Genomic DNA, 24,575 nt, shown 5'->3' with positions numbered 1-24,575 from the left:
TTCTTACATAAATTATGTTTTCTTTCATGTAATTAGCAAGAGTCCATGAGCTAGTGACGTATGGGATAATGACTACCCAAGATGTGGATCTTTCCACGCAAGAGTCACTAGAGAGGGAGGGATAAAATAAAGACAGCCAATTCCGCTGAAAAATAATCCACACCCAAAATAAAGTTTAAATGAAAATATAAGCAGAAGATTCAAACTGAAACAGCTGCCTGAAGTACTTTTCTACCATAAACTGCTTCGGAAGAAGAAAACACATCAAAATGGTAGAATTTAGTAAAAGTATGCAAAGAGGACCAAGTTGCCGCTTTGCAAATCTGATCAACTGAAGCTTCATTCCTAAACGCACAGGAAGTAGAAACTGACCTAGTAGAATGAGCTGTAATCCTTTGAGGCGGAGATCTACCCGACTCGACCTAAGCATGATGAATTAAAGATTTCAACCAAGATGCCAAAGAAATGGCAGAGGCCTTCTGACCTTTCCTAGAACCGGGAAAAGATAACAAATAGACTAGAAGTCTTCCGGAAAGTCTTAGTAGCTTCAACATAATATTTCAAAGCTCTAACCACATCCAAAGAATGCAATGATTTCTCCTTAGAATTCTTAGGATTAGGACATAATGAAGGAACCACAATTTCTCTACTAATGTTGTTGGAATTCACAACCTTAGGTAAAAATTCAAAAGAAGTTCGCAACACCGCCTTATCCTGATGAAAAATCAAAAAAGGAGACTCACAAGAAAGAGCAGATAATTCAGAAACTCTTCTCGCAGAAGAGATGGCCAAAAGGAACAAAACTTTACAAGAAAGTAATTTAATGTCCAATGAATGCATAGGTTCAAACGGAGGAGCTTGAAGAGCCCCCAGAACCAAATTCAAACTCCAAGGAGGAGAAATTGACTTAATAACAGGTTTTATACGCACCAAAGCTTGTACAAAACAATGAATATCAGGAAGATTAGCAATCTTTCTGTGAAAAAGAACAGAAAGAGCAGAGATTTGTCCTTTCAAGGAACTTGCAGACAAACCTTTATCTAAACCATCCTAAAGAAACTGTAAAATTCTTGGAATTCTAAAAGAATGCCAGGAAAAATGATGAAAAAGACACCAAGAAATATAAGTCTTCCAGACTCTATAATATATCTCCCTAGATACAGAATTACGAGCCTGTAACATAGTATTAATCACAGAGTCAGAGAAACCTTTTTGACTAAGAATCAAGCGTTCAATCTCCATACCTTTAAATTTAAGGATTTGAGATCCTGATGGAAAAAAGGACCTTGAGACAGAAGGTCTGGTCTTAACGGAAGAGTCCACGGTTGGCAAGAAGCCATCCGGACAAGATCCGCATACCAAAACCTGTGAGGCCATGCTGGAGCTACCAGCAGAACAAACGAGCATTCCTTCAGAATCTTGGAGATCACTCTTGGAAGAAGAACTAGAGGCGGAAAGATATAGGCAGGATGATACTCCCAAGGAAGTGACAATGCATCCACTGCTTCCGCTTGAGGATCCCTGGATCTGGAGAGATACCTGGGAAGTTTCTTGTTTAGATGAGAGGCCATCAGATCTATTTCTGGAAGTCCCCACATTTGAACAATCTGAAGAAATACCTCTGGGTGAAGAGACCATTCGCCCGGATGCAATGTTTGGCGACTGAGATAATCCGCTTCCCAATTGTCTATACCTGGGATATGAACCGCAGAAACTAGACAGGAGCTGGATTCCGCCCAAACCAGTATTCGAGATACTTCTTTCATAGCCAGAGGACTGTGAGTCCCTCCTTGATGATTGATATATGCCACAGTTGTGACATTGTCCGTCTGAAAACAAATGAACGATTCTCTCTTTAGAAGAGGCCAAAACTGAAGAGCTCTGAAAATTGCACGGAGTTCCAAAATATTGATCGGTAATCTCACCTCCTGAGATTCCCAGACCCCTTGTGCCGTCAGAGACCCCCACACAGCTCCCCAACCTGTAAGACTTGCATCTGTTGAAATGACAGTCCAGGTCGGAAGAACAAAAGAAGCCCCCTGAACTAAACGATGGTGATCTGTCCACCACGTCAGAGAGTGTCGTACAATCGGTTTTAAAGATATTAATTGATAAATCTTCTTGTAATCCCTGCACCATTGGTTCAGCATACAAAGCTGAAGAGGTCGCATGTGAAAACGAGCAAAGGGGATCGCGTCCGATGCAGCAGTCATAAGACCTAGAATTTCCATGCATAAGGCTACCGAAGGGAATGATTGTGACTGAAGGTTTTGACAAGCTGATATCAATTTTAGACGTCTCTTGTCTGTCAAAGATAGATTCATGGACACTGAATCTATCTGGAAACCCAAAAAGGTTACCCTTGTCTGAGGAGTCAATTAACTTTTTAGTAAATTGATCCTCCAACCATGATGTTGAAGAAACAACACAAGTGATTCGTATGAGATTCTGCTAAATGTAAAGACTGAGCGAGTACCAAGATATCGTCCAAATAAGGAAATACCACAATACCCTGTTCTCTGATTACAGACAGAAGGGCACCGAGAACCTTTGTAAAAATTCTTGGAGCTGTTGCTAGGCCAAACGGCAGAGCCACAAACTGGTAATGCTTGTCTAGGAAAGAGAATCTCAGAAACTGAAAGTGATCTGGATGAATCGGAATATGCAGATATGCATCCTGTAAATCTATTGTAGACATATAATGCCCTTGCTGAACAAAAGGCAGAATAGTCCTTACAGTTACCATTTTGAATGTTGGTATCCTTACATAACGATTCAATATTTTTAGATCCAGAACTGGTCTGAAGGAATTCTCCTTCTTTGGTACAATGAAGAGATTTGAATAAAACCCCAGCCCCTGTTCCAGAACTGGAACTGGCATAGTTACTCCAGCCAACTCTAGATCTGAAACACATTTCAGAAATGCTTGAGCCTTCGCTGGATTTACTGGGACACGGGAAAGAAAAAATCTCTTTGCAGGAGGTCTTATTTTGAAGCCAATTCTGTACCCTTCTGAAACAATGTTCTGAATCCAAAGATTGTGAACGGATTTGATCCAAATTTCTTTGAAAAAACGTAATCTGCCCCCTACCAGCTGAGCTGGAATGAGGGCCGCACCTTCATGTGGACTTAGAAGCTGGCTTTGATTTTCTAGAAGGCTTGGATTTATTCCAGACTGGAGATGGTTTCCAAACTGATACCGCTCCTGAGGATGAAGGATCAGGTTTCTGTTCCTTGTTGTGACGAAAGGAACGAAAATGATTATTAGACCTGAATTTACCTTTAGATTTTTTATCCTGTGGTAAAAAAGTTCCTTTCCCTCCAGTAACAGTTGAAATAATAGAATCCAACTGAGAACCAAATAATTTATTACCCTGGAAAGAAAGGGAAAGCAGAGTAGACTTAGAAGACATATCAGCATTCCAAGTTTTAAGCCATAAAGCTCTTCTAGCTAAAATAGCTAGAGACATATACCTGACATCAACTCTAATGATATCAAAGATGGCATCACAAATAAAATTATTAGCATGTTGAAGCAGAATAATAATGCTATGAGAATTATGATCTGTTACTTGTTGCGCTAAAGCTTCCAACCAAAAAGTTGAAGCTGCAGCAACATCCGCCAAAGATATAGCAGGTCTAAGAAGATTACCTGAACACAAATAAGCTTTTCTTAGAAAGGATTCAATTTTCCTATCTAAAGGATCCTTAAAGGAAGTACCATCTGCCGTAGGAATAGTAGTGCGCTTAGCAAGAGTAGAGACAGCCCCATCAACCTTAGGGATTTTGTCCCAAAACTCTAATCTGTCAGATGGCACAGGATATAATTGCTTAAAATGTTTAGAAGGAGTAAATGAATTACCCAAATTATTCCATTCCCTGGAAATTACTTCAGAAATAGCACCAGGAACAGGAACAACTTCTGGAATAACTACAGGAGATTTAAAAACCTTATCTAAACGTTTAGATTTAGTATCAAGAGGACCAGAATCCTCAATTTCTAATGCAATTAGGACTTCTTTAAGTAAAGAACGAATAAATTCCATTTTAAATAAATATGAAGATTTATCAGCATCAACCTCTGAGACAGAATCCTCTGAACCAGAAGAACCACTATCAGAATCAGAATGATGATGTTCATTTAAAAATTCATCTGAACAATGAGAAGTTTTAAAAGACTTTTTATGTTTACTAGAAGGAGAAATAACAGACATAGCCTTCTTAATGGATTTAGAAACAAAATCTCTTATGTTATCAGGAACACTCTGAGTATTAGATGTTGACGGAACAGCAACAGGTAATGGAACTTTACTAAAGGAAATATTATCTGCATTAACAAGTTTGTCATGACATTCAATACAAACAACAGCTGGAGGAACAGCTACCAAAAGTTTACAGCATATACACTTAGCTTTGGTAGCTCCAGCACCAGGCAGTGATTTTCCAGAAGTATCTTCTGACTCAGTTGCAACGTGGGACATCTTGCAATATGTAATAGAAAAAACAACATATAAAGCAAAATTAATCAAATTCCTTAAATGACAGTTTCAGGAATGGGAAAAAATGCCAGTGAACAAGCTTCTAGCAACCAGAAGCAATAAATAATGAGACAAATAATGTGGAGACAAAAGTGACGCCCATATTTTTTTAGCGCCAAATAAGACGCCCACATTATTTGGCGCCTAAATGCTTTTGGCGCCAAAAATGACGCCACATCCGGAACGTCGACACTTTTGACGCAAAAGAACGTCAAAAAATGACGCAACTTCCGGCGACACGTATGATGCCGGAAACAGAAAAAAAAATTTGCGCCAAAAAAGTCCGCGCCAAGAATGACGCAATAGAATGAAGCATTTTCAGCCCCCGCGAGCCTAACAGCCCACAGGGAAAAAGTCAAATTTTTTAAGGTAAGAAAAAATGATTAATTCAAATGCATTATCCCAAATATGAAACTGACTGTCTGAAAAATAAGGAAGATTGAACATCCTGAGTCAAGGCAAATAAATGTTTGAATACATATATTTAGAACTTTATAAAAAAAGTGCCCAACCATAGCTTAGAGTGTCACAGAAAATAAGACTTACTTACCCCAGGACACTCATCTACATGTTGTAGAAAGCCAAACCAGTACTGAAACGAAAATCAGCAGAGGTAATGGTATATATATAAGAGTATATCGTCGATCTGAAAAGGGAGGTAAGAGATGAATCTCTACGACCGATAACAGAGAACCTATGAAATAGACCCCGTAGAAGGATATCATTGCATTCAAATAGGCAATACTCTCCTCACATCCCTCTGACATTCACTGCACGCTGAGAGGAAAACCGGGCTCCAACCTGCTGCGGAGCGCATATCAACGTAGAATCTAGCACAAACTTACTTCACCACCTCCATAGGAGGCAAAGTTTGTAAAACTGATTTGTGGGTGTGGTGAGGGGTGTATTTATAGGCATTTTGAGGTTTGGGAAACTTTGCCCCTCCTGGTAGGAATGTATATCCCATACGTCACTAGCTCATGGACTCTTGCTAATTACATGAAAGAAATATGAATACCTATTTATACTTGCTATTCATCTCACCTACTTCAATGTGGCTTAATAATATGTATTATATAACAAAAAAAATTTAGCTTTATTATATATGAGTCAAGATAATAGAGATGTTTTTTATACCTCATGTATACAAGCTCTTCAAGGGCTAGGTTTGAGGAACCCTTTCACATCTGTACTGCAGCATAACTATATGGTAGGCTAATAACTAATGCAGCAGTTAAGCCTTATATAGCATAGTTGTTATTGACCTCTGAAATCTTATACAACTGCATATAGTTACATATTTCTCTTGCCTATTCCCCACGCCATCTCTCTTTAATTCTAAACAAATTATATTAGCGTTGCTATTTCTCCCCCTTTAATTGAAAAACTAACATAATTTCTGCGCTACTCCATATGTTTAATATTAACAGATGTTCCAGACTTCCCTCAATATTTAACTGTGTGACCCTACTAGTCATTAACCCATACAACCCTCCTCCATAGACACTTGCACTTAATGGCATTAAACGTCATATGGTTTATACTGATATTTTCTTTTGCAACTAACTTTTTTTATAATTATATAAGGTCCCGCCATATTCCTTAATTTGCCCTTATACTTATGGCTCCGCCCCTCCACTCTTTCCCTTATTTACAGAGTGGTGCTTACCCGCTGAAATCCCCCCCCCCCATACTATACATAATCATTAATTTTCTTTCTGAAGCTCATAAAGAGCTACCCATCTGACTTTCAGCTAGCTTCTATACCTATAGGTCATCTGGCCTTAATGTGTGTTCTTCATGGGTCAGTCATTTATGCTATTTTATTGTAAAATTGAGGTTCCATTCGCCTATCTATTGTGTACTTTATAACTGTGGAAATATTTTGCGCAATTGTATTTGTGTCTTTTTTTTTTTGTCACTTAAAGGAGATTTATGTTTTATGTTTGTTATGCTAAACCTCAATAAAAAATAATTTAAAAATAAATAAATAAACACATAACTTCAGTATACCCTTAAATGAAATGCAGTTAAGATCAAACAAAACCACCCAGATAAGTTACCTCTTAAAGAATGTAGAATAAATCTGTCCACCAAAATATGTTGCTTGTTTGTTCCGTCTCCCTGCTCCTGCTGCACTATATCTGTTTCCACATCTTGAAGAGTATTCCTAACAACAACAAAAAAGGGGATGGAGGAGGAGGGTATATACATAAAGTGATAGTGAACACACTATATACAGAAAGTGCAACACATAATGCTAAAAATGTTAGGGTGACTTGAGACCTGAAGTAAAAGTATCATAAAACACATGTAAAATATTTTAAAAACATAAATTATGCTTACCTGATAATTTCATTTCCTTCTGTATGAGGAGAGTCCACAGCATCATTCCTTACTGTTGGGAAATACAAAACCTGGCCACCAGGAGAAGGGAAAGACACCCCAGCCAAAGGCTTAAATACTCCCCCTACTTCCCTCATATCCCAGTCATTCTGCAAAGGGAACAAGTTACAGTAGGAGAAACATCAGGGTATAAATGGTGCCTGAAGAAAAAACTAATTTTGGTCCGCCCATCGGAATATACAGACGGGGGCCGTGGACTCTCCTCATACAGTAGGAAATGAAATTATCAGGTAAGCATAATTTATGTTTTCCTTCTTAATATGAGGAGAGTCCACGGCATCATTCTTTACTGTTGGGAAAACTATACCCAAGCTCTAGAGGACACAGAATGATAACGGGAGGGGTAAAAAAAAAGGCAGACCCTAATCTGAGGGCACCACCGCCTTTAAAACCTCCCAAAAGCTGCTTCGGCTGAAGCAAAAACGTCAAACTTGTAGAATTTTAAAAAAGTATGTAAGGAGGACCAGGTAGCCGCCTTACAAATCTAATCCATAGAGGCCTCGTTCTCAAAGGCCCAAGAGGTAGCCACCGCTCTAGGTGAATGGGCCATAATCCTCTGAGGAGGTCTAAGTGCCGCAGACTCATAAGCTAAGCATATAACACTCCTCAACCAAAAAGATAAGGAAGTCAAAGAAGTCTTCAGACCCTTACACTTCCTAGAGTAGATAACAAACAAGGAAGAAGTTTGCCTAAAATCTCTAGTAGCTTAAAGATAAAACTTCAAAGCTCGAATCACATCCAGGTTATGAAGTAAACGTTCCTTCGAAGAAGAAGAAGGATTAGGACATAAGGAAGGAACCACAATCTCCTGATTGAAGTTACGATCAGACACCACTTTAGGAAGAAAAGCCAAGCGGGTACGTAGGACAGCCTTATCAGTGTGGAACACCAGATAAGGAGGCTCACATTGCAAGGCCGCCATTTCAGAAACTCTGCGTGCCAACGCAATAGCCAAAAGAAAAAGAACCTTCCAGGGTAACAATTTAATGTCAACCGAATGCTTAGGCTCACACGGAGCCCGTTGAAAAAACTTAAGAACAAGATTTACTCTCCAAGGTGGAGCATTAGATCTAAACACAGGTCTGATACTGATCAGAGCCTTAATGAAGGATTGCACGTTAGGGAGCTCTGCAAGTCTCTTGTGCAGCAAAACAGAAAGGGACTAAATCTGTCCCCTCAGGTAACTGGCAGAAAAGCCCTTCTCCAGACCCTCCTGGAGAAAGGAAAGAATCCTGGCAGCCTTGACCCTATAACAGGCGAATCTGAATGAGAGTATCAATAACCCTCTCAGAGACACCTCTCTTAAGCGTTCAATCTCCACGCAGTCAGCCTCAGAGAATTTAGATTTTGGTTAACAAAAGGACCCTGTTCCAGCAGATCCCTGCGACAAGGTAACTTCCACGGAGGAGATGAAGACATCCCCACCAGATCCGCGAACCACGTCCTTCGCGGCCACAATGGAGCAATCAGTATCACTGATGTCTGCTCCTGCTTGATGCGGGCCACTACCCGAGGGAGAAGTGGTAACGGTGGAAAATGTAAATTAGATTGAACCTCCAAGGCACTGCTAATGCATCCCTTAGCTCTGCCTGAGGATCTCTGGACCATGACCCATATCTGGGTAGCTTGGAATTGAGCCAGGACGCCATGAGATCTATCTCCGGTGTCCCCTATCTGTTGCAAATCTCAACAAACACCTCAGGATGGAGAAACCATTCCCCGGATGAAAGGATTGTCTTCTAAGGAAATCCGCTTCCCAGTTGTCCACACCCGCAATGTGGATCGCTGACAGCGAGCAGTTGTGGGCCTCCGCCCACTCCAGAATCCGAGATACTTCCCTCATCGCTAGGGAGCTCCTTGTTCCCCCCTGATGGTTGATGTAAGCAACAGAGGTAATGTCTGTTTGGAATATGATAAACTGGGATGAACCCAGAAGAGGCCAAGCCTTCAGAACATTGAAGATCGCTCATAGTTCCAAAAGTTGATTGGGAGAAGAGATTCCTCTCGGGTCCACAGGCCCTGTGCCTTCCTAGCACCCCAAACAGCTCGCCATCCTGAGAGGCTTGCGTCTGTAGTCACAATCTCCCAGGATGGTCTCAAGAAGGATGTCCCTTGGGACAGGTGATCTGGACAGAGCAACCAAGAGAGCGATTCTCTCGACCGGTTGTCCAGAGAAATCTGTTGAGACTGATTCAAATGATCGCCGTTCCACTGTCTCAGCATGCACAGCTGTAGTGGTCTGAGATGGAATCTGGCAAAAGGAATGATGTCCATGCTGGACACCATGAGACCAATCACCTCCATACACTAAGCCACAGAGGGCCTTAAGGAGGTCTGGAGGGCAAGACAAGCAGAAGTTAGCTTGCAACGTCTCTGGTATGTAAGAATTATCCTGATGGATATGGAGTCTATTATAGTACCTAGGAATTCCACCCTGGTACTGGGAATAAGAGAACTCTTTTCTAAGTTAATCTTCCTTCCATGAGATCGAAGAAGAGTTAGAAGGGAATTCGAATGGCCCTCTGCCAGACAACAAGATGGTGCTTGAACCAGAATATCGTCCACATATGGCGCTACTGATATGCCTCTGGTTCTGGACACTGCAAGTAGAGCCCCAGAACCTTTGTAAAGACTCTTGAAGCAGTAGCTAGACAAAACGGAAGTGCAATAAACTGGTAGTGCTGGACCAGGAACGCAAGTCTTAGGAACTTAAAATGTTCCTTGTGCATTGGAACGTGAAGGTAAGCGTCCTTCAGATCTATTGTGGTCATGAACTGTCCTTCCTGAACTAAGGGAAGGATGGACCTTATTGTCTCCATCTTGAACGAGGGGACTGAAAGGAATTTGTTTAAGCAAATCGGACGGAAAGTTCCCTCCTTCTTTGGAACCACAAAAAGGTTTGAATAGTATCGCAGACCTCTTTCTTCAAGAGGTACCGGGACAATGACTGCCAGGGAGGAGAGATCCCTCACGCACCTCAGAAAGACTTCCCTCTTTTTCAGCCTTGAAGACAGGTTTGACAAGAGGAATTTGTCCCTGGGTGGATGAGACTTGAAACCTATCCTGTACTCCTGAGCGATGACCTCCAGGACCCATGGGTCTTGTACGTCTCCAAACCAAGCGACCGAAAAAAGAGCGATAGTCTGCCCCCTTACACGATCCAGAGATGGATCGGGGGCTGCCCCTTCATGCCGACTTTGACTTGGCGGGCTTCTTGCTCTGCTTGGATTTATTCCAGGACTGAACCAACTTCCAAGTCCCCTTGGATTGCTCGGGCTTTGCAGAGGGTTGTTGAAGTTGGGATTTATCCGAACGAAAGGAACGAAAATTGGGACCCTGTTCCTTAAGTTTGTTATTCTTATCCTGCGGTAAAAATGCACCTTTGCCTCCAGTAACTGTGGAGATAATAGAGTCCAGGCCTGGACCAAATAGAATATTTCCCTTAAATAGGAGGGAAAGAAGTCTTGACTTCGAAGTCATGTCCGCTGACCAGGACTTCAGCCAAAGTGCCCTATGGGCCTGAACAGAAAAACCTGAGACATTGGCATTTAGACAAATAATTTGCATATTTGCATCACAAATAAAAGAATAAGCCACCCTTAAGGCCTTAATTCTTTCCTGAATTAGGTCGAGGGGACCCTCCACCTCAATCAACTCAGATAAGGAGTCGCACCAGTAGGTAGCCGTTCCAGCAACCGCAACAACAGCCACTGCAGGTTGAAATAAATATCCCGAATGTTGAAACATCTTTCTTAGCAGAGTTTCTATTTTCTTATCCATGGGCTCTTTAAAAGATGAACTATCCTCCAGCGGGATAGTAGTGTGTTTAGCAAGCGTGGAGATAGCGCCATCCACCTTAGGGATGGAGCCCCACATCTCCAATTGAGAATCCAGGACAGGGAAAAAAATTTAAAGGAAGAGGAGAAAGAAGAGGAAATTGAAGAACCAATTCTTTCCCATTCATTCTTAATAATGTTCGCCATCTTTAAGGGAACTGGGAAAGTCAGTGGTAACATCCTGTCCTAGTAGACCTTATCTAATTTAGGAATCAAAGGTTCCTCAGACAATTTGGGCTCTGGAACCTCTAACGTAGCCAAAACTTCCTTCAACAGAAAGCGTAAATGCTCAACCCTAAATCTAAAGTCTGGTTCCTCCGCAGCTGGAGGCCTAGAGGCAGCAGACTCCGACCCAGAAAGAGTACCCTCTGAAGTCTCAGAGGCGCATTCATCATCAGATAATTATGTATCAGATAAATCCAATAAGCTAGTAGATGACCCCTGGGAAGGAAAGCAATATTTAACCTTTCACTTGCGCTTAGCAGGGTGAGGTAAAGCACTAAAGGTCGCAGACACTGCCGTCTATAACTGCTCAGTAAAGTCTGGTGGTAAAAGGGCCCCTCCAGATGGAGGATTAGGAGTCCTACGGGAAGCTGCATGTGTATTAGGAGATGACTGTAGGGTGCGCACCGCACGGGACAGAGACTCCTCAGAGGTGGATGGCTCAGTGGTATCAAGTAAGCATACATTTTGTTTTCTTTCTAATGACACGGTGAGTCCACGGGATCATCAATTACTGTTGCGAATCAATACCCAAGCTAGAGGAGACAGATGATAAGGGAGGGACAAGACAGGTAACCTAAACCGAAGGCACCACAGCTTGCAGAACCTTTCACCCAAAAGAAGCCTCAGCCGAGGCAAAAGTGTCAAATTTATAGAATTTAGAAAAAGTGTGCAAAGACGACCAAGTTGCAGCTTTACAAATCTGTTCAACAAAGCCTCATTCTTGAAGGCCCAAGAGGAAGACACCGCCCTGGTGTAATGAGTTGTAATTTTCTCAGGAGGCTGCTACCCAGCAGTCTCATATGCCAAACAAATACTACTTCTCAACCAGAGAGAAAGAGAAGTGTCAGTAGCTTTCTGACCCTTACGTTTACCAGAAAAACACACAAACAATGACGAAGACTGATAAAAGTCCTTCGTAGCCTGCAGATAGAATTTAAGAGCCCACACAAGATCTGAATTGTGCACCAACAATATTTCTGTCCAAAACAACCTTTGCAAGAAAACCAAACTTGGTACAGAGAATTGCCTTAACTGCATGAAAGATGAGATAAAGAGAATCATACTGCAAAGTGGAGAGTTCAGAAACCCTCTGAGCAGAAGAAATAGCAACAAGAAACAAAACTTTCCACGATAATAACTTAATATCTATGGAATGCATAGGCTCAAACGGAGCCTGTTGTAAAACTTTAAGAACCAAATTAAGGCTCCAACTGATTTAAACAAAGGCCTGATTCTAACCAGAGCCTGACAAAAGGATTGGACATCCGGCACGTCCGCCAGACGCTTGTGCAACAGAATCGATAAAGCAGAAATCTGACCTTCAAGGGTACTGACAGATAACCCCTTTTCAAGGCCTTCCTAGAGAAAAGACAAGATCATTGGTATCCTAACCTTACTCCAAGAATATCTTTTAGACTCACACCAATAAAAATATTTATGCCATATCTTATGGTAAATCTTTCTAGTGACAGGCTTACAAGCCTGAATCATGGTCTGAATCATGGAAGTCTCCACGTAGGTAGAGATGACATTTCTACCAGATCCTCATACCATATCCTGCGAGGCCACCCAGGAGCTATAAGAATCACTGATGCTCTCTCCTGCTTGATCCAAGCGATGACTCACAGAAGGAGAGCAAACGGAGGAAATAGATCTGCCAACCTGAAGTTACAAGGAAATGCCAGAGCATCTATCAGAAAAGATTGAGGATCTCTCGACCTCGAGCCGTACTTCGGGAGTTTGGAGTTCTGACGAGAAGCCATCAAATCCAACTCTGGTAATCCCTATTTGGTTGTTAGCTTGAAGAACACTTCCGGATGGAGTTCCCACTCCCCAGGATGAAAAGTCTGTCTGCTCAGGAAGTCCGCTTCCCAATTGTCCACTCCTGGAATGTGTATAGCAGATAGACAACAATTGTGATCCTCTGCCCACTGGATGATCTGTGCCACCTCCTTCATGGCTAAGGAACTCTGGGTTCCTCTTTGGTTGTTGATGTAGGCCACTGAGGTTATGTTGCCGTCTGGAACCTGATGGACCCGGCTAGGGCCAGCTGAGGCCAAGTCATCAAGGCATTGAAGATCGCTCTCAACTCCAGAATGTTTATGGGGAGAGCAGATTCCTCCTGAGATCAAAGAGTCCCAGACTGCTCCCCAACCTAGCAGGCTGGCATCCGTGGTCACAATTACCCAAGAGGGTCTCTGGAAACACGTCCCCTGGGACAGATGTTCTTGAGACAGCCACCACGGTAGAGAGTCCCTTGTTGAGTGATCCAGAACTACTCCCTGAGATAGATCTGTATAATCCCCGTTCCACTGAGCGAGCATGCATAGCTGCAGAGGTTTCAAGTGGAACCGAGCAAACGGAACTATGTCCATGGACGCCACCATCAACCCAATTACCTCCATCATTGGGCCACCGATGGTCGAGCCGCCGACTGTAGGGATAGGAAAGCAGACAGAATATTGGCTCTTCTGGCCTCTGTCAGAAACATTTTCATTGATAGGGGATCTATAAGAAAGTCACTCTTGTAGCTGGAACAAGGGAACTTTTCTCCAAATTGACCTTCCAACCATGGGAACGAAGAAACGCCAATAACATCCTTGTATGAGATTCTGCCAGTTGCAAGGATGGTGCCTGAACCAGGATGTCCAGATAAGGAGCTACTGCAACCCCTCGGGCCCGAATTACCGCCAACAGTGCTCCCAGGACCTTCAAGAATACTCAGGGAGCTGTGGCGAGGCCAAATGGAAGCGCTACGAATTGTAAGTGTTTGTCTAGATAAGCAAACCTCAGATATTTGTGATGGTCCCTGTGAATGGGCACATGCAGGTATGCATCCTTCAGGTCTATGGTTGACATGAATTGACCCTCTTGGATCAGAGGCAGGATGGAGCAGATAGTCTATTTAGAAGCTTTAGATCTAGAATGGGCCTGAAGGTCCCCTCTTTTTGGGAACCACAAACAGGTTTGAGTAAAACCCGAGACCCTGTTCCTGACTTGGAACAGGTACTATCACTCCCAAGAGGGAAAGGTCTTGAACACATTTCAAGATTGCCTCTTTTTTTATCTGCCCCACACTTGATTCGATCCCAGATCGGGGGCAAACCCTTTATGCAATCCAAATGGGCTTGGATTGTTCCAGCTTGGAAGAGGCGGGGGAAGACTTTCCCTTAAAGTTACAGAAAGGAACAAAAATTAGCCTGGCAGCCCATCATTTTGTTTTTCTTATCTTGAGGCAGAAAGGATTCTATACCCCCTGTGATATCGGAGATTATGCCAATGCCGGTCCGAACAAGGTCTTTCCCTTGTAAGGTATTGCCAAAATATTTGACTTAGAAGAAACATCCGCAGACCATGATTTAAGCCATAGCGCCAAGATTGCAAAGCCAGATATTTTGGCCCCCTGATTTAATGACCTGCAAGGAGGCATCAGTGATAAATGAATTAGCTAACTTCAAAGCCTTTATACTATCCTGAATCTCTTCCAACCGAGTCTCAGTCTGAAGGGATTCAGATAAAGTGTCAAACCAAAAGGCTGCCACACTAGTTACTGTGGCAATGCACACCGCCGGTTGCCATTGTAATCCCTGATGAGTATACATTTTCTTTAACAAAGCCTCCAGTTTTTTAACCATAGAATCTTTGAAAGAGCAACTATCTTCAATAGGAATAGTAGTTCTCTTGGCCAAGGTGGAAATCACCCCTTCCACTTTTAGAACCATTTGCCACGATTATTTTATAGAGTCGGCCACCAGAAACATTTTCCTAAAGATCGGAGAGGAAGAAAAGGGTATTCCTGGCCTCTCCCACTCCCGGGTAATAATCTCAGTGGCACGGTCTGGAACTGGAAATACTTACCTAGGAGAGGGGACATCAAAGTATCTATTTAATTTACTCCATTTTTTAGGGTTGATAATAGGCGCATTAGAGTCTTCCAAGGTAGCTAAAACCTCCTTTAGTAATACACGGAGGTGTTCAAGCTTAAATCTGAAGGAAACCACTTTCACATCAGAAGAAGGAATTACACTATCCAAATCTTAGAGTTTACCTTTAGAGGCTACCGAAGTATTCTCCTCTTCCGACTTATGGGAAAGAGCAATTTGGTTTGCCTGAGGTGGATCAGATACCTTACTGACTGACACTACAATCTTCCTCTTACGGCGCCCTTGCAGCATAGAGATGGCCGCTAGCACCTCAGATACCACTGAGGAAACCTGGACCGCAATTTTTGCCTTTAAAAATACCCCATCATGAGATATAGAGGAAGCGCAGGGCACTGTGTGAGACGATGGCACAATTTGGTACACTTGTGGAGAAGGCTGTGGCATAGCCTGAACAGCATCCACTTAAGAGAATGGTGGCTCAGAATCAAAAAGTCTATCTTTGTATAACAAAGTTCTTTCTACACAAGAACTACAAAAAGGCAAGGGTGGTTCCACCTTTGCATCCATACAAAGATTGCAAACCTCAACAGACATAGGCTCTAAGTCCATTTTACACCAAATGAATACACACTAATAAAAAGAAAAAATTAAAAATATATATATATATTTTTTTTAAATTTAAAAAAAAAAACAGAACTGTCTCTTTAAGAGCCTGTTATATTAACAAAAACCAGTGGTCGCAAATAAGAAAAAATACTTTTAACTGAGGGATTAACTCTTAGTATGCAAAACATATTTTAATTTCCCAGTAGAACCTCTTAAGCACCCCTACACCACAGCGCGCTGCGGTGCTTACCCGACCTCCTTTAATCCGGCAGGGACTCTCGGATAAGTAACTGCCAAACCAGGCAAGGACACAGCGTCTCTCTCTTCAAGATAGAGTTCCCACTTGTGGGAGAAAAGACCGCCAACGGAAGCGCACGCTGTAACTGAAAAGAAGCCCACCTCCTATGAAGTCACTACAGGACTGCGAACGATCCCCAGTGGCAGTGAAATAAAAACGATAAAAACAGAATTTATGCTTACCTGATAAATTTCTCTCTCTTGTGATGTATCGAGTCCACGGGTTCATCCATACTTATGGGATATTCTCCTTCCCTACAGGAAGTGGCAGAGAGAGCACCCACAGCAGAGCTGTCCATATAGCTCCTCCTTTAGCTCCACCCCCCAGTCATTCGACCGAAGGCTAGGAAGAAAAAAGAGAAACTGTAGGGTGCAGTGGTGACTAAAGTTTTTTAAATAAAAATATACTACCTGTCTTAAATAGACAGGGCGGGCTGTGGACTCGATACATCACAAGAGAAAGAAATTTATCAGGTAAGCATAAATTCTGTTTTCTCTTGTAAGATGTATCTAGTCCACGGATTCATCCATACTTATGGGATACCAATACCAAAGCTTTAGGACACGGATGAAGGGAGGGACAAAACAGGTACCTTAAATGGAAGGCACCACTGCTTGTAGAACCTTTCTCCAGAAAATAGCCTCCGAAGAAGCAAAAGTATCAAATTTGGAAAATTTGGAAAAAGTATGAAGCGAAGACCAAGTCGCCGCCTTACAAATCTGTTCAACAGAAGCCTCATTTTTAAAAGCCCATGTGGAAGCCACTGCTCTGGTAGAATGAGCAGTAATTCTTTCAGGAGGCTGCTGGCCAGCAGTCTCATAAGCCAAACGGATGAAGCTTTTCAGCCAAAAGGAAAGAGAGGTAGCCGTAGCCTTTTGACCTCTCCGTTTACCAAAATAAACAACAAACAATGAAGATGTTTGACGGAAATCTTTAGTTGCTTGTAAGTAGAACTTTAAAGCATGAACCACATCAAGATTGTGCAACAGATATTCCTTCTTTGATGAAGGATTAGGTCACAGAGAAGGAACAACAATCTCCTGATTGATATTCCTATTAGAAACAACCTTAGGAAGAAACCCAGGTTTGGTACGCAAAACCACCTTATCTGCATGGAAAATTAGGTAAGGTGAGTCACACTGTAAAGCAGATAACTCAGAAACTCTTCGAGCCGAAGAGATAGCTACTAAAAACAAAACTTTCCAAGATAGAAGCTTAATATCTATGGAATGCATAGGTTCAAACGGAACCCCTTGAAGAACATTAAGAACCAAATTTAGGCTCCATGGTGGAGCAACAGGTTTAAATACAGGCTTGATCTTGACCAAGGCCTGACTAAACGCTTGAACGTCTGGGACATCTGCCAGATGTTTGTGTAAAAGAATAGACAAAGCAGATATTTGTCCTTTTAACCCCTTAATGACCGCAGCACTTTTCCATTTTCTGTCCGTTTGGGACCAAGGCTATTTTTACATTTTTGCGGTGTTTGTGTTTAGCTGTAATTTTCCTCTTACTCATTTACTGTACCCACACATATTATATACCGTTTTTCTCGCCATTAAATGGACTTTCAAAAGATACCATTATTTTCATCATATCTTATAATTTACTATAAAAAACATTATAAAATATGAAGGAAAAATGGAAAAAAACACACTTTTTCTAACATTGACCCCCAAAATCTGTTACACATCTACAACCACCAATAAACACCCATGCTAAATAGTTTCTAAATTTTGTCCTGAGTTTAGAAATACCCAATGTTTACATGTTCTTTGCTTTTTTTGCAAGTTATAGGGCATACAAGTAGCACTTTGCTATTTCCAAACCACTTTTTTTCAAAATTAGCGCTAGTTACATTGGGACACTAATATCTTTCAGGAATCCCTGAATATCTATTGACATGTATATATTTTTTTTTAGAAGACATCCCAAAGTATTGATCTAGGCCCATTTTGGTATATTTCATGCCACTATTTCACCGCAAAATGCGATTAAATAAAAAAAATTGTTCACTTTTTCACAAATTTTTTCACAAACTTTAGGTTTCTCACTGAAATTATTTACAAACAACTTATGCAATTATAGAATAAATGGTTGTAAATGCTTCTCTGGGATCCCCTTTGTTCAGAAATAGCAGACATATATGGCTTTGGCTTTGCTTTTTGGTAATTAGAAGGCTGCTAAATGCCACTGCGCACAATACGTGTATTATGCCCAGCATTGAAGGGGTTAATTAGGGAGCATGTAGGGAGCTTCTAGGGTTAATTTTAGCTTTAGTGTAGTGTAGTAGACAACCCCAAGTATTGATCTAGGCCCATTTTGGTATATTTCATGCCACCATTTCACCGCCAAATGCGATCAAAGTAAAAAAAAAACGTTAATTTTTTCACAATTTTAGGTTTCTCACTGAAATTATTTACAAACAGCTTGTGCAATTATGGCACAAATGGTTGTAAATGCTTCTCTGGGATGCCCTTTGTTCAGAAATAGCAGACATATATGACTTTGGCGTTGCTTTATGGTAATTAGAAAGTCGCTAAATGCTGCTGCGCATCACACGTGTATTATGGCTAGCAGTGAAGGGGTTAATTAGGTAGTTTGTAGGGAGCTTGCAGGGTTAATTTTAGCTTTAGTGTAGAGATCAGCCTCCCACCTGACACATCCCACCCCCTGATCCCTCCCAAACAGCTCCCTTCTCTCCCCCACCCCACAATTGTCCCCGCCATCTTAAGTACTGGCAGAAAGTCTGCCAGTACTAAAATAAAAGTTTTTTTTTTTTTTAAAGAAAAAAAAAAAAAAGCATATTTACATATGCTGTGTTTAGGATCCCCCCCTTAACCCCCAACCTCCCTGATCCCCCCCAAAACAGCTCTCTAAGCCTCCCTCTCAGCCTTATTGGGGGCCATCTTGGGTACTGGCAGCTGTCTGCCAGTACCCATTTTGAACAATCAAATGTTTATTTTTGTTTAAAAATGTTTTCTGTAGTGTAGCTCAATCACCCCCCCCCCCCACCTACATCACACCTAAGAGCTTTTTTATTTATTTAAATTTTGTCCCACTTTTGACACATTTTTTCCGTAGTGTAGCGGTTCCCACCCGCTCCCTCCCCGTGCATGCGCCCGCCCCCGCCCCCTCGTGCACGCGCGCCCGCCCCCGCCCCCGATCCCGCCCCCCTCCACATGACCAGGGCCATCGATGGCCGCCACCCACCTCCCACACCGGCTCCCACCCACCAACAATACCGGCCATCGATGTCTGGTGCAGAGAGGGCCACAGAGTGGCTCTCTCTGCATCGGATGGCCGTGAAAGGTTATTGCAGGATGCCTCCATATCGAGGCATCACTGCAATAACCGGAAAGCAGCTGGAAGCGAGCAGGATCGCTTCCAGCTGCTTTCCACACCGAGGACGTGCAGGGTACGTCCTCAGGCGTTAACTGCCTTTTTTCTGAGGACGTACCCTGCACGTCCTCGGTCGTTAAGGGGTTAAGGAACTAACTGATAATCCCTTCTCCAATCCTTCTTGGAGAAAGGACAAAATTCTAGGAATCCTAATCTTACTCCATGAGTAACCCTTGGATTCACACCAACAAAGATATTTGCGCCAAATCTTATGATAGATTTTCCTGGTGACAGGCTTTCTAGCCTGATTCAGGGTATCAATGACCGACGGGAAATCCAGAGAGGGAACAAAAAAACATAATTTATGCTTACCTGATAAATTTATTTCTCTTGTAGTGTATCCAGTCCACGGATCATCCCATCCATTACTTGTGGGATATATTCCCTTCCCAACAGGAAGTTGCAAGAGGATCACCCACAACAGAGCTGCTATATAGCTCCTCCCCTCACATGTCATATCCAGTCATTCGACCGAAACAAAACAAGAAAGGAGAAACCATAGGGTGCAGTGGTGACTGGAGTTTTAATTAAAATTTAGATCTGCCTTAAAAAGACAGGGCGGGCCGTGGACTGGATACACTACAAGAGAAATAAATTTATCAGGTAAGCATAAATTATGTTTTCTCTTGTTAAGTGTATCCAGTCCACGGATCATCCATTACTTGTGGGATACCAATACCAAAGCTAAAGTACACGGATGATGGGAGGGACAAGGCAGGAACTTAAACGGAAGGAACCACTTCCTGTAGAACCTTTCTCCCAAAAACAGCCTCCGAAGAAGCAAAAGTGTCAAATTTGTAAAATTTTGAAAAGGTGTGAAGCGAAGACCAAGTCGCAGCCTTGCAAATCTGTTCAACAGAGGCCTCATTCTTAAAGGCCCAGGTGGAAGCCACAGCTCTAGTAGAATGAGCTGTAATTCTTTCAGGGGGCTGCTGTCCAGCAGTCTCATAGGCTACACGTATTATGCTACGAAGCCCAAAGGAGAGAGAGGTTGCCGAAACTTTTTGACCTCTCCTCTGTCCAGAGTAAACGACAAACAGGGAAGAAGTTTGACGAAAATCATTAGTTGCCTGTAAATAGAACTTCAGGGCACGGACTACGTCCAGATTATGCAAAAGACGTTCCTTTTTTGAAGAAGGATTAGGGCACAATGATGCGACAACAATCTCTTGATTGATATTCCTGTTAGAAACTACCTTAGGTAAAAACCCAGGTTTAGTACGCAGAACTACCTTGTCTGAATGGAAAATCAGATAAGGAGAATAACAATGTAAGGCAGATAACTCAGAGACTCTTCGAGCCGAGGAAATAGCCATCAAAAACCGAACTTTCCAAGATAAAAGCTTAATATCAATAGAATGAAGGGGTTCAAACGGAACACCTTGAAGAACTTTAAGAACCAAGTTTAAGCTCCACGGAGGAGCAACAGTTTTAAACACAGGCTAAATCCTAGCCAAAGCCTGACAAAAAGCCTGGACGTCGAACTTCTGCCAGACGCTTGTGCAAAAGAATAGACAGAGCAGAAATCTGTCCCTTCAACGAACTAGCAGACAAGCCCTTTTCCAAACCCTCTTGTAGAAAGGACAATATCCTAGGAATCTTAACCTTACTCCATGAGTAACTCTTGGATTCGCACCAATATAAGTATTTACGCCATATCTTATGGTAGATTTTTGTGGTAACAGGCTTCCGTGCCTGTATTAAGGTATCAATAACTGACTCTGAGAAGCCACGCTTGGATAGGATCAAGCGTTCAATCTCCATGCAGTCAGCCTCAGAGAAATTAGATTTGGATGGTTGAAAGGACCTTGTATTAGAAGGTCCTGCCTCAGAGGTAGAGACCATGGTGGACAGGACGACATGTCCACTAGGTCTGCATACCAGGTCCTGCGTGGCCACGCAGGCGCTATCAGAATCACCGATGCTCTCTCCTGTTTGATCTTGGCAATCAGTTGAGGCAGCAGCGGAAACGGTGGAAACACATAAGCCATGTTGAAGACCCAAGGGGCTGCTAGAGCATCTATCAGCGCCGCTCCCGGGTCCCTGGACCTGGATCCGTAACGAGGAAGCTTGGCGTTCTGGCGAGACGCCATGAGATCCAGTTCTGGTTTGCCCCAACGATGAATCAGTTGAGCGAACACCTCCGGATGAAGTTCCCACTCCCCCGGATGAAAAGTCTGGCGACTTAGAAAGTCCGCCTCCCAGTTCTCCACGCCTAGGATGTGGATCGCTGACAGGTGGCAAGAGTGAGACTCTGCCCAGCGAATTATCTTTGAGACTTCTAACATCGCTAAGGAACTCCTGGTTCCCCCTTGATGGTTGATGTAAGCCACAGTCGTGATGTTGTCCGACTGAAATCTGATGAACCTCAGTGTTGCTAACTGAGGCCAAGCTAGAAGAGCCTTGAATATTGCTCTTAATTCCAGAATATTTATTGGGAGGAGTTTCTCCTCCTGAGTCCACGATCCCTGAGCCTTCAGGGAGTTCCAGACTGCGCCCCAACCTAGAACGCTGGCATCTGTTGTTACAATCGTCCAGTCTGGCCTGCGAAAGGTCATGCCCTTAGACAGATGGACCCGAGAAAGCCACCAGAGAAGAGAATCTCTGGTCTCTTGATCCAGATTTAGTAGAGGGGACAAATCTGAGTAATCCCCATTCCACTGACTTAGCATGCATAATTGCAGCGGTCTGAGATGCAGGCGTGCAAATGGCACTATGTCCATTGCCGCTACCATTAAGCCGATTACTTCCATGCACTGAGCCACTGACGGGCGTGGAATGGAATGAAGGACACGGCAAGCATTTAGAAGTTTTGATAACCTGGACTCCGTTAGGTAAATTTTCATCTCTACAGAATCTATAAGAGTCCCTAGGAAGGAGACTCTTGTGAGTGGTGATAGAGAACTCTTTTCCACGTTCACTTTCCACCCATGCGACCTCAGAAATGCCAGAACTATCTCTGTATGAGACTTGGCAATTTGAAAGCTTGACGCCTGTATCAGGATGTCGTCTAGATACGGAGCCACCGCTATGCCTCGCGGTCTTAGAACCGCCAGAAGTGAACCCAGAACCTTTGTAAAGATTCTCGGGGCCGTAGCTAACCCGAAGGGAAGAGCTACAAACTGGTAATGCCTGTCTAGAAAGGCAAATCTTAAGTACCGATAATGATCTTTGTGAATCGGTATGTGAAGGTAGGCATCCTTTAAGTCCACTGTGGTCATGTACTGACCCTCTTGGATCATTGTAGGATGGTTCGAATAGTTTCCATTTTGAATGATGGAACTCTTAGGAATTTGTTTAAGATCTTTAGGTCCAAGATTGGTCTGAAGGTTCCCTCTTTCTTGGGAACCACAAACAGATTTGAGTAAAATCCCTGCCCTTGTTCCGTCCACGGAACAGGGTGGATCACCCCCATTACTAGGAGGTCTTGTACACAGCGTAGGAATGCCTCTTTCTTTATCTGGTTTTCTGATAACCTTGATAGATGGAATCTCCCTCGAGGAGGAGAAGCCTTGAAATCCAGAAGATATCCCTGAGATATGATTTCCAACGCCCAGGGATCCTGGGCATCTCTTGCCCACGCCTGGGCGAAGAGAGAAAGTCTGCCCCCCACTAGATCTGTTTCCGGATAGGGGGCCGTTCCTTCATGCTGTCTTAGGGGCAGTAGTAGGTTTTCTGGCCTGCTTGCCCTTGTTTCAGGACTGGTTAGTTTTCCAGGCCTGTCTGTAACGAGCAACAGTTCCTTCCTGTTTTGGAGCGGAGGAAGTTGATGCTGCTCCTGCCTTGAAATTTCGAAAGGCACGAAAATTAGACTGTTTGGCCTTTGATTTGGCCCTGTCCTGAGGAAGGGTATGACCCTTACCTCCAGTAATGTCAGCAATAATTTCTTTCAAGCCGGGCCCGAATAAGGTCTGCCCCTTGAAAGGAATATTAAGTAATTTAGATTTAGAAGTCACGTCAGCTGACCAGGATTTAAGCCATAGCGCTCTCCGCGCCTGGATGGCGAAACCGGAGTTCTTAGCCGTTAGTTTAGTTAAATGTACAATGGCATCAGAAACAAATGCTAGCTTAAGTGCTTTAAGCTTGTCCATAATTTCATCCAATGGAGCTGTGTGAATGGCCTCTTCTAGAGACTCAAACCAGAATGCCGCAGCAGCAGTGACAGGCGCAATGCATGCAAGGGGCTGCAAGATAAAACCTTGTTGTACAAACATTTTCTTAAGGTAACCTTCTAATTTTTTATCCATTGGATCCGAAAAAACATAATTTATGTAAGAACTTACCTGATAAATTCATTTCTTTCATATTAGCAAGAGTCCATGAGCTAGTGACGTATGGGATATACATTCCTAACAGGAGGGGCAAAGTTTCCCAAACCTCAAAATGCCTATAAATACACCCCTCACCACACCCACAAATCAGTTTAACGAATAGCCAAGAAGTGGGGTGATAAGAAAAAAGTGCGAAAGCATAAAAAATAAGGAATTGGAATAATTGTGCTTTATACAAAAAAATCATAACCACCACAAAAAAACGGTGGGCCTCATGGACTCTTGCTAATATGAAAGAAATGAATTTATCAGGTAAGTTCTTACATAAATTATGTTTTCTTTCATGTAATTAGCAAGAGTCCATGAGCTAGTGACGTATGGGATAATGACTACCCAAGATGTGGATCTTCCACGCAAGAGTCAATAGAGAGGGAGGGATAAAATAAAGACAGCCAATTCCGCTGAAAATAATCCACACCCAAAATAAAGTTTAAATCTTATAATGAAAAAAAACTGAAATTATAAGCAGAAGAATCAAACTGAAACCGCTGCCTGAAGTACTTTTCTACCAAAAACTGCTTCAGAAGAAGAAAACACATAAAAATGGTAGAATTTAGTAAAAGTATGCAAAGAAGACCAAGTTGCTGCTTTGCAAATCTGATCAACTGAAGCTTCATTCCTAAACGCCCAGGAAGTAGAAACTGACCTAGTAGAATGAGCTGTAATCCTTTGAGGCGGAGTTTTACCCGACTCGACATAAGCATGATGAATTAAAGATTTCAACCAAGATGCCAAAGAAATGGCAGAGGCCTTCTGACCTTTCCTAGAACCAGAAAAGATAACAAATAGACTAGAAGTCTTTCGGAAATTCTTAGTAGCTTCAACATAATATTTCAAAGCTCTAACTACATCCAAAGAATGCAATGATCTCTCCTTAGAATTCTTAGGATTAGGACACAATGAAGGAACCACAATTTCTCTACTAATGTTGTTAGAATTCACAACCTTAGGTAAAAATTTAAAAGAAGTTCGCAACACCGCCTTATCCTGATGAAAAATCAGAAAAGGAGACTCACAAGAAAGAGCAGATAATTCAGAAACTCTTCTAG

At 42.5% G+C, this 24,575-nt stretch overlaps 1 protein-coding gene across 1 annotated transcript in view; it reads right to left on the bottom strand.

Moving 5' to 3' along the window:
• GPAT2 (glycerol-3-phosphate acyltransferase 2, mitochondrial) overlaps nucleotides 1-24,575 on the bottom strand; it is a 744,505-nt gene that overhangs the window by 392,927 nt on the left and 327,003 nt on the right. The window contains exon 13 of the mRNA XM_053719460.1: nucleotides 6,602-6,671. Coding sequence (XP_053575435.1) covers nucleotides 6,602-6,671 — 70 coding nt within the window. The remainder of the gene's footprint in view (nucleotides 1-6,601; nucleotides 6,672-24,575) is intronic.

Source organism: Bombina bombina, chromosome 6 (assembly GCF_027579735.1).
Source record: "Bombina bombina isolate aBomBom1 chromosome 6, aBomBom1.pri, whole genome shotgun sequence".
Taxonomy (NCBI): Eukaryota; Metazoa; Chordata; class Amphibia; order Anura; family Bombinatoridae; genus Bombina; species Bombina bombina.
The sequence above is the reverse complement of the archived record's forward strand: the minus strand, read 5'-3'. Positions and strand labels throughout refer to the sequence as shown.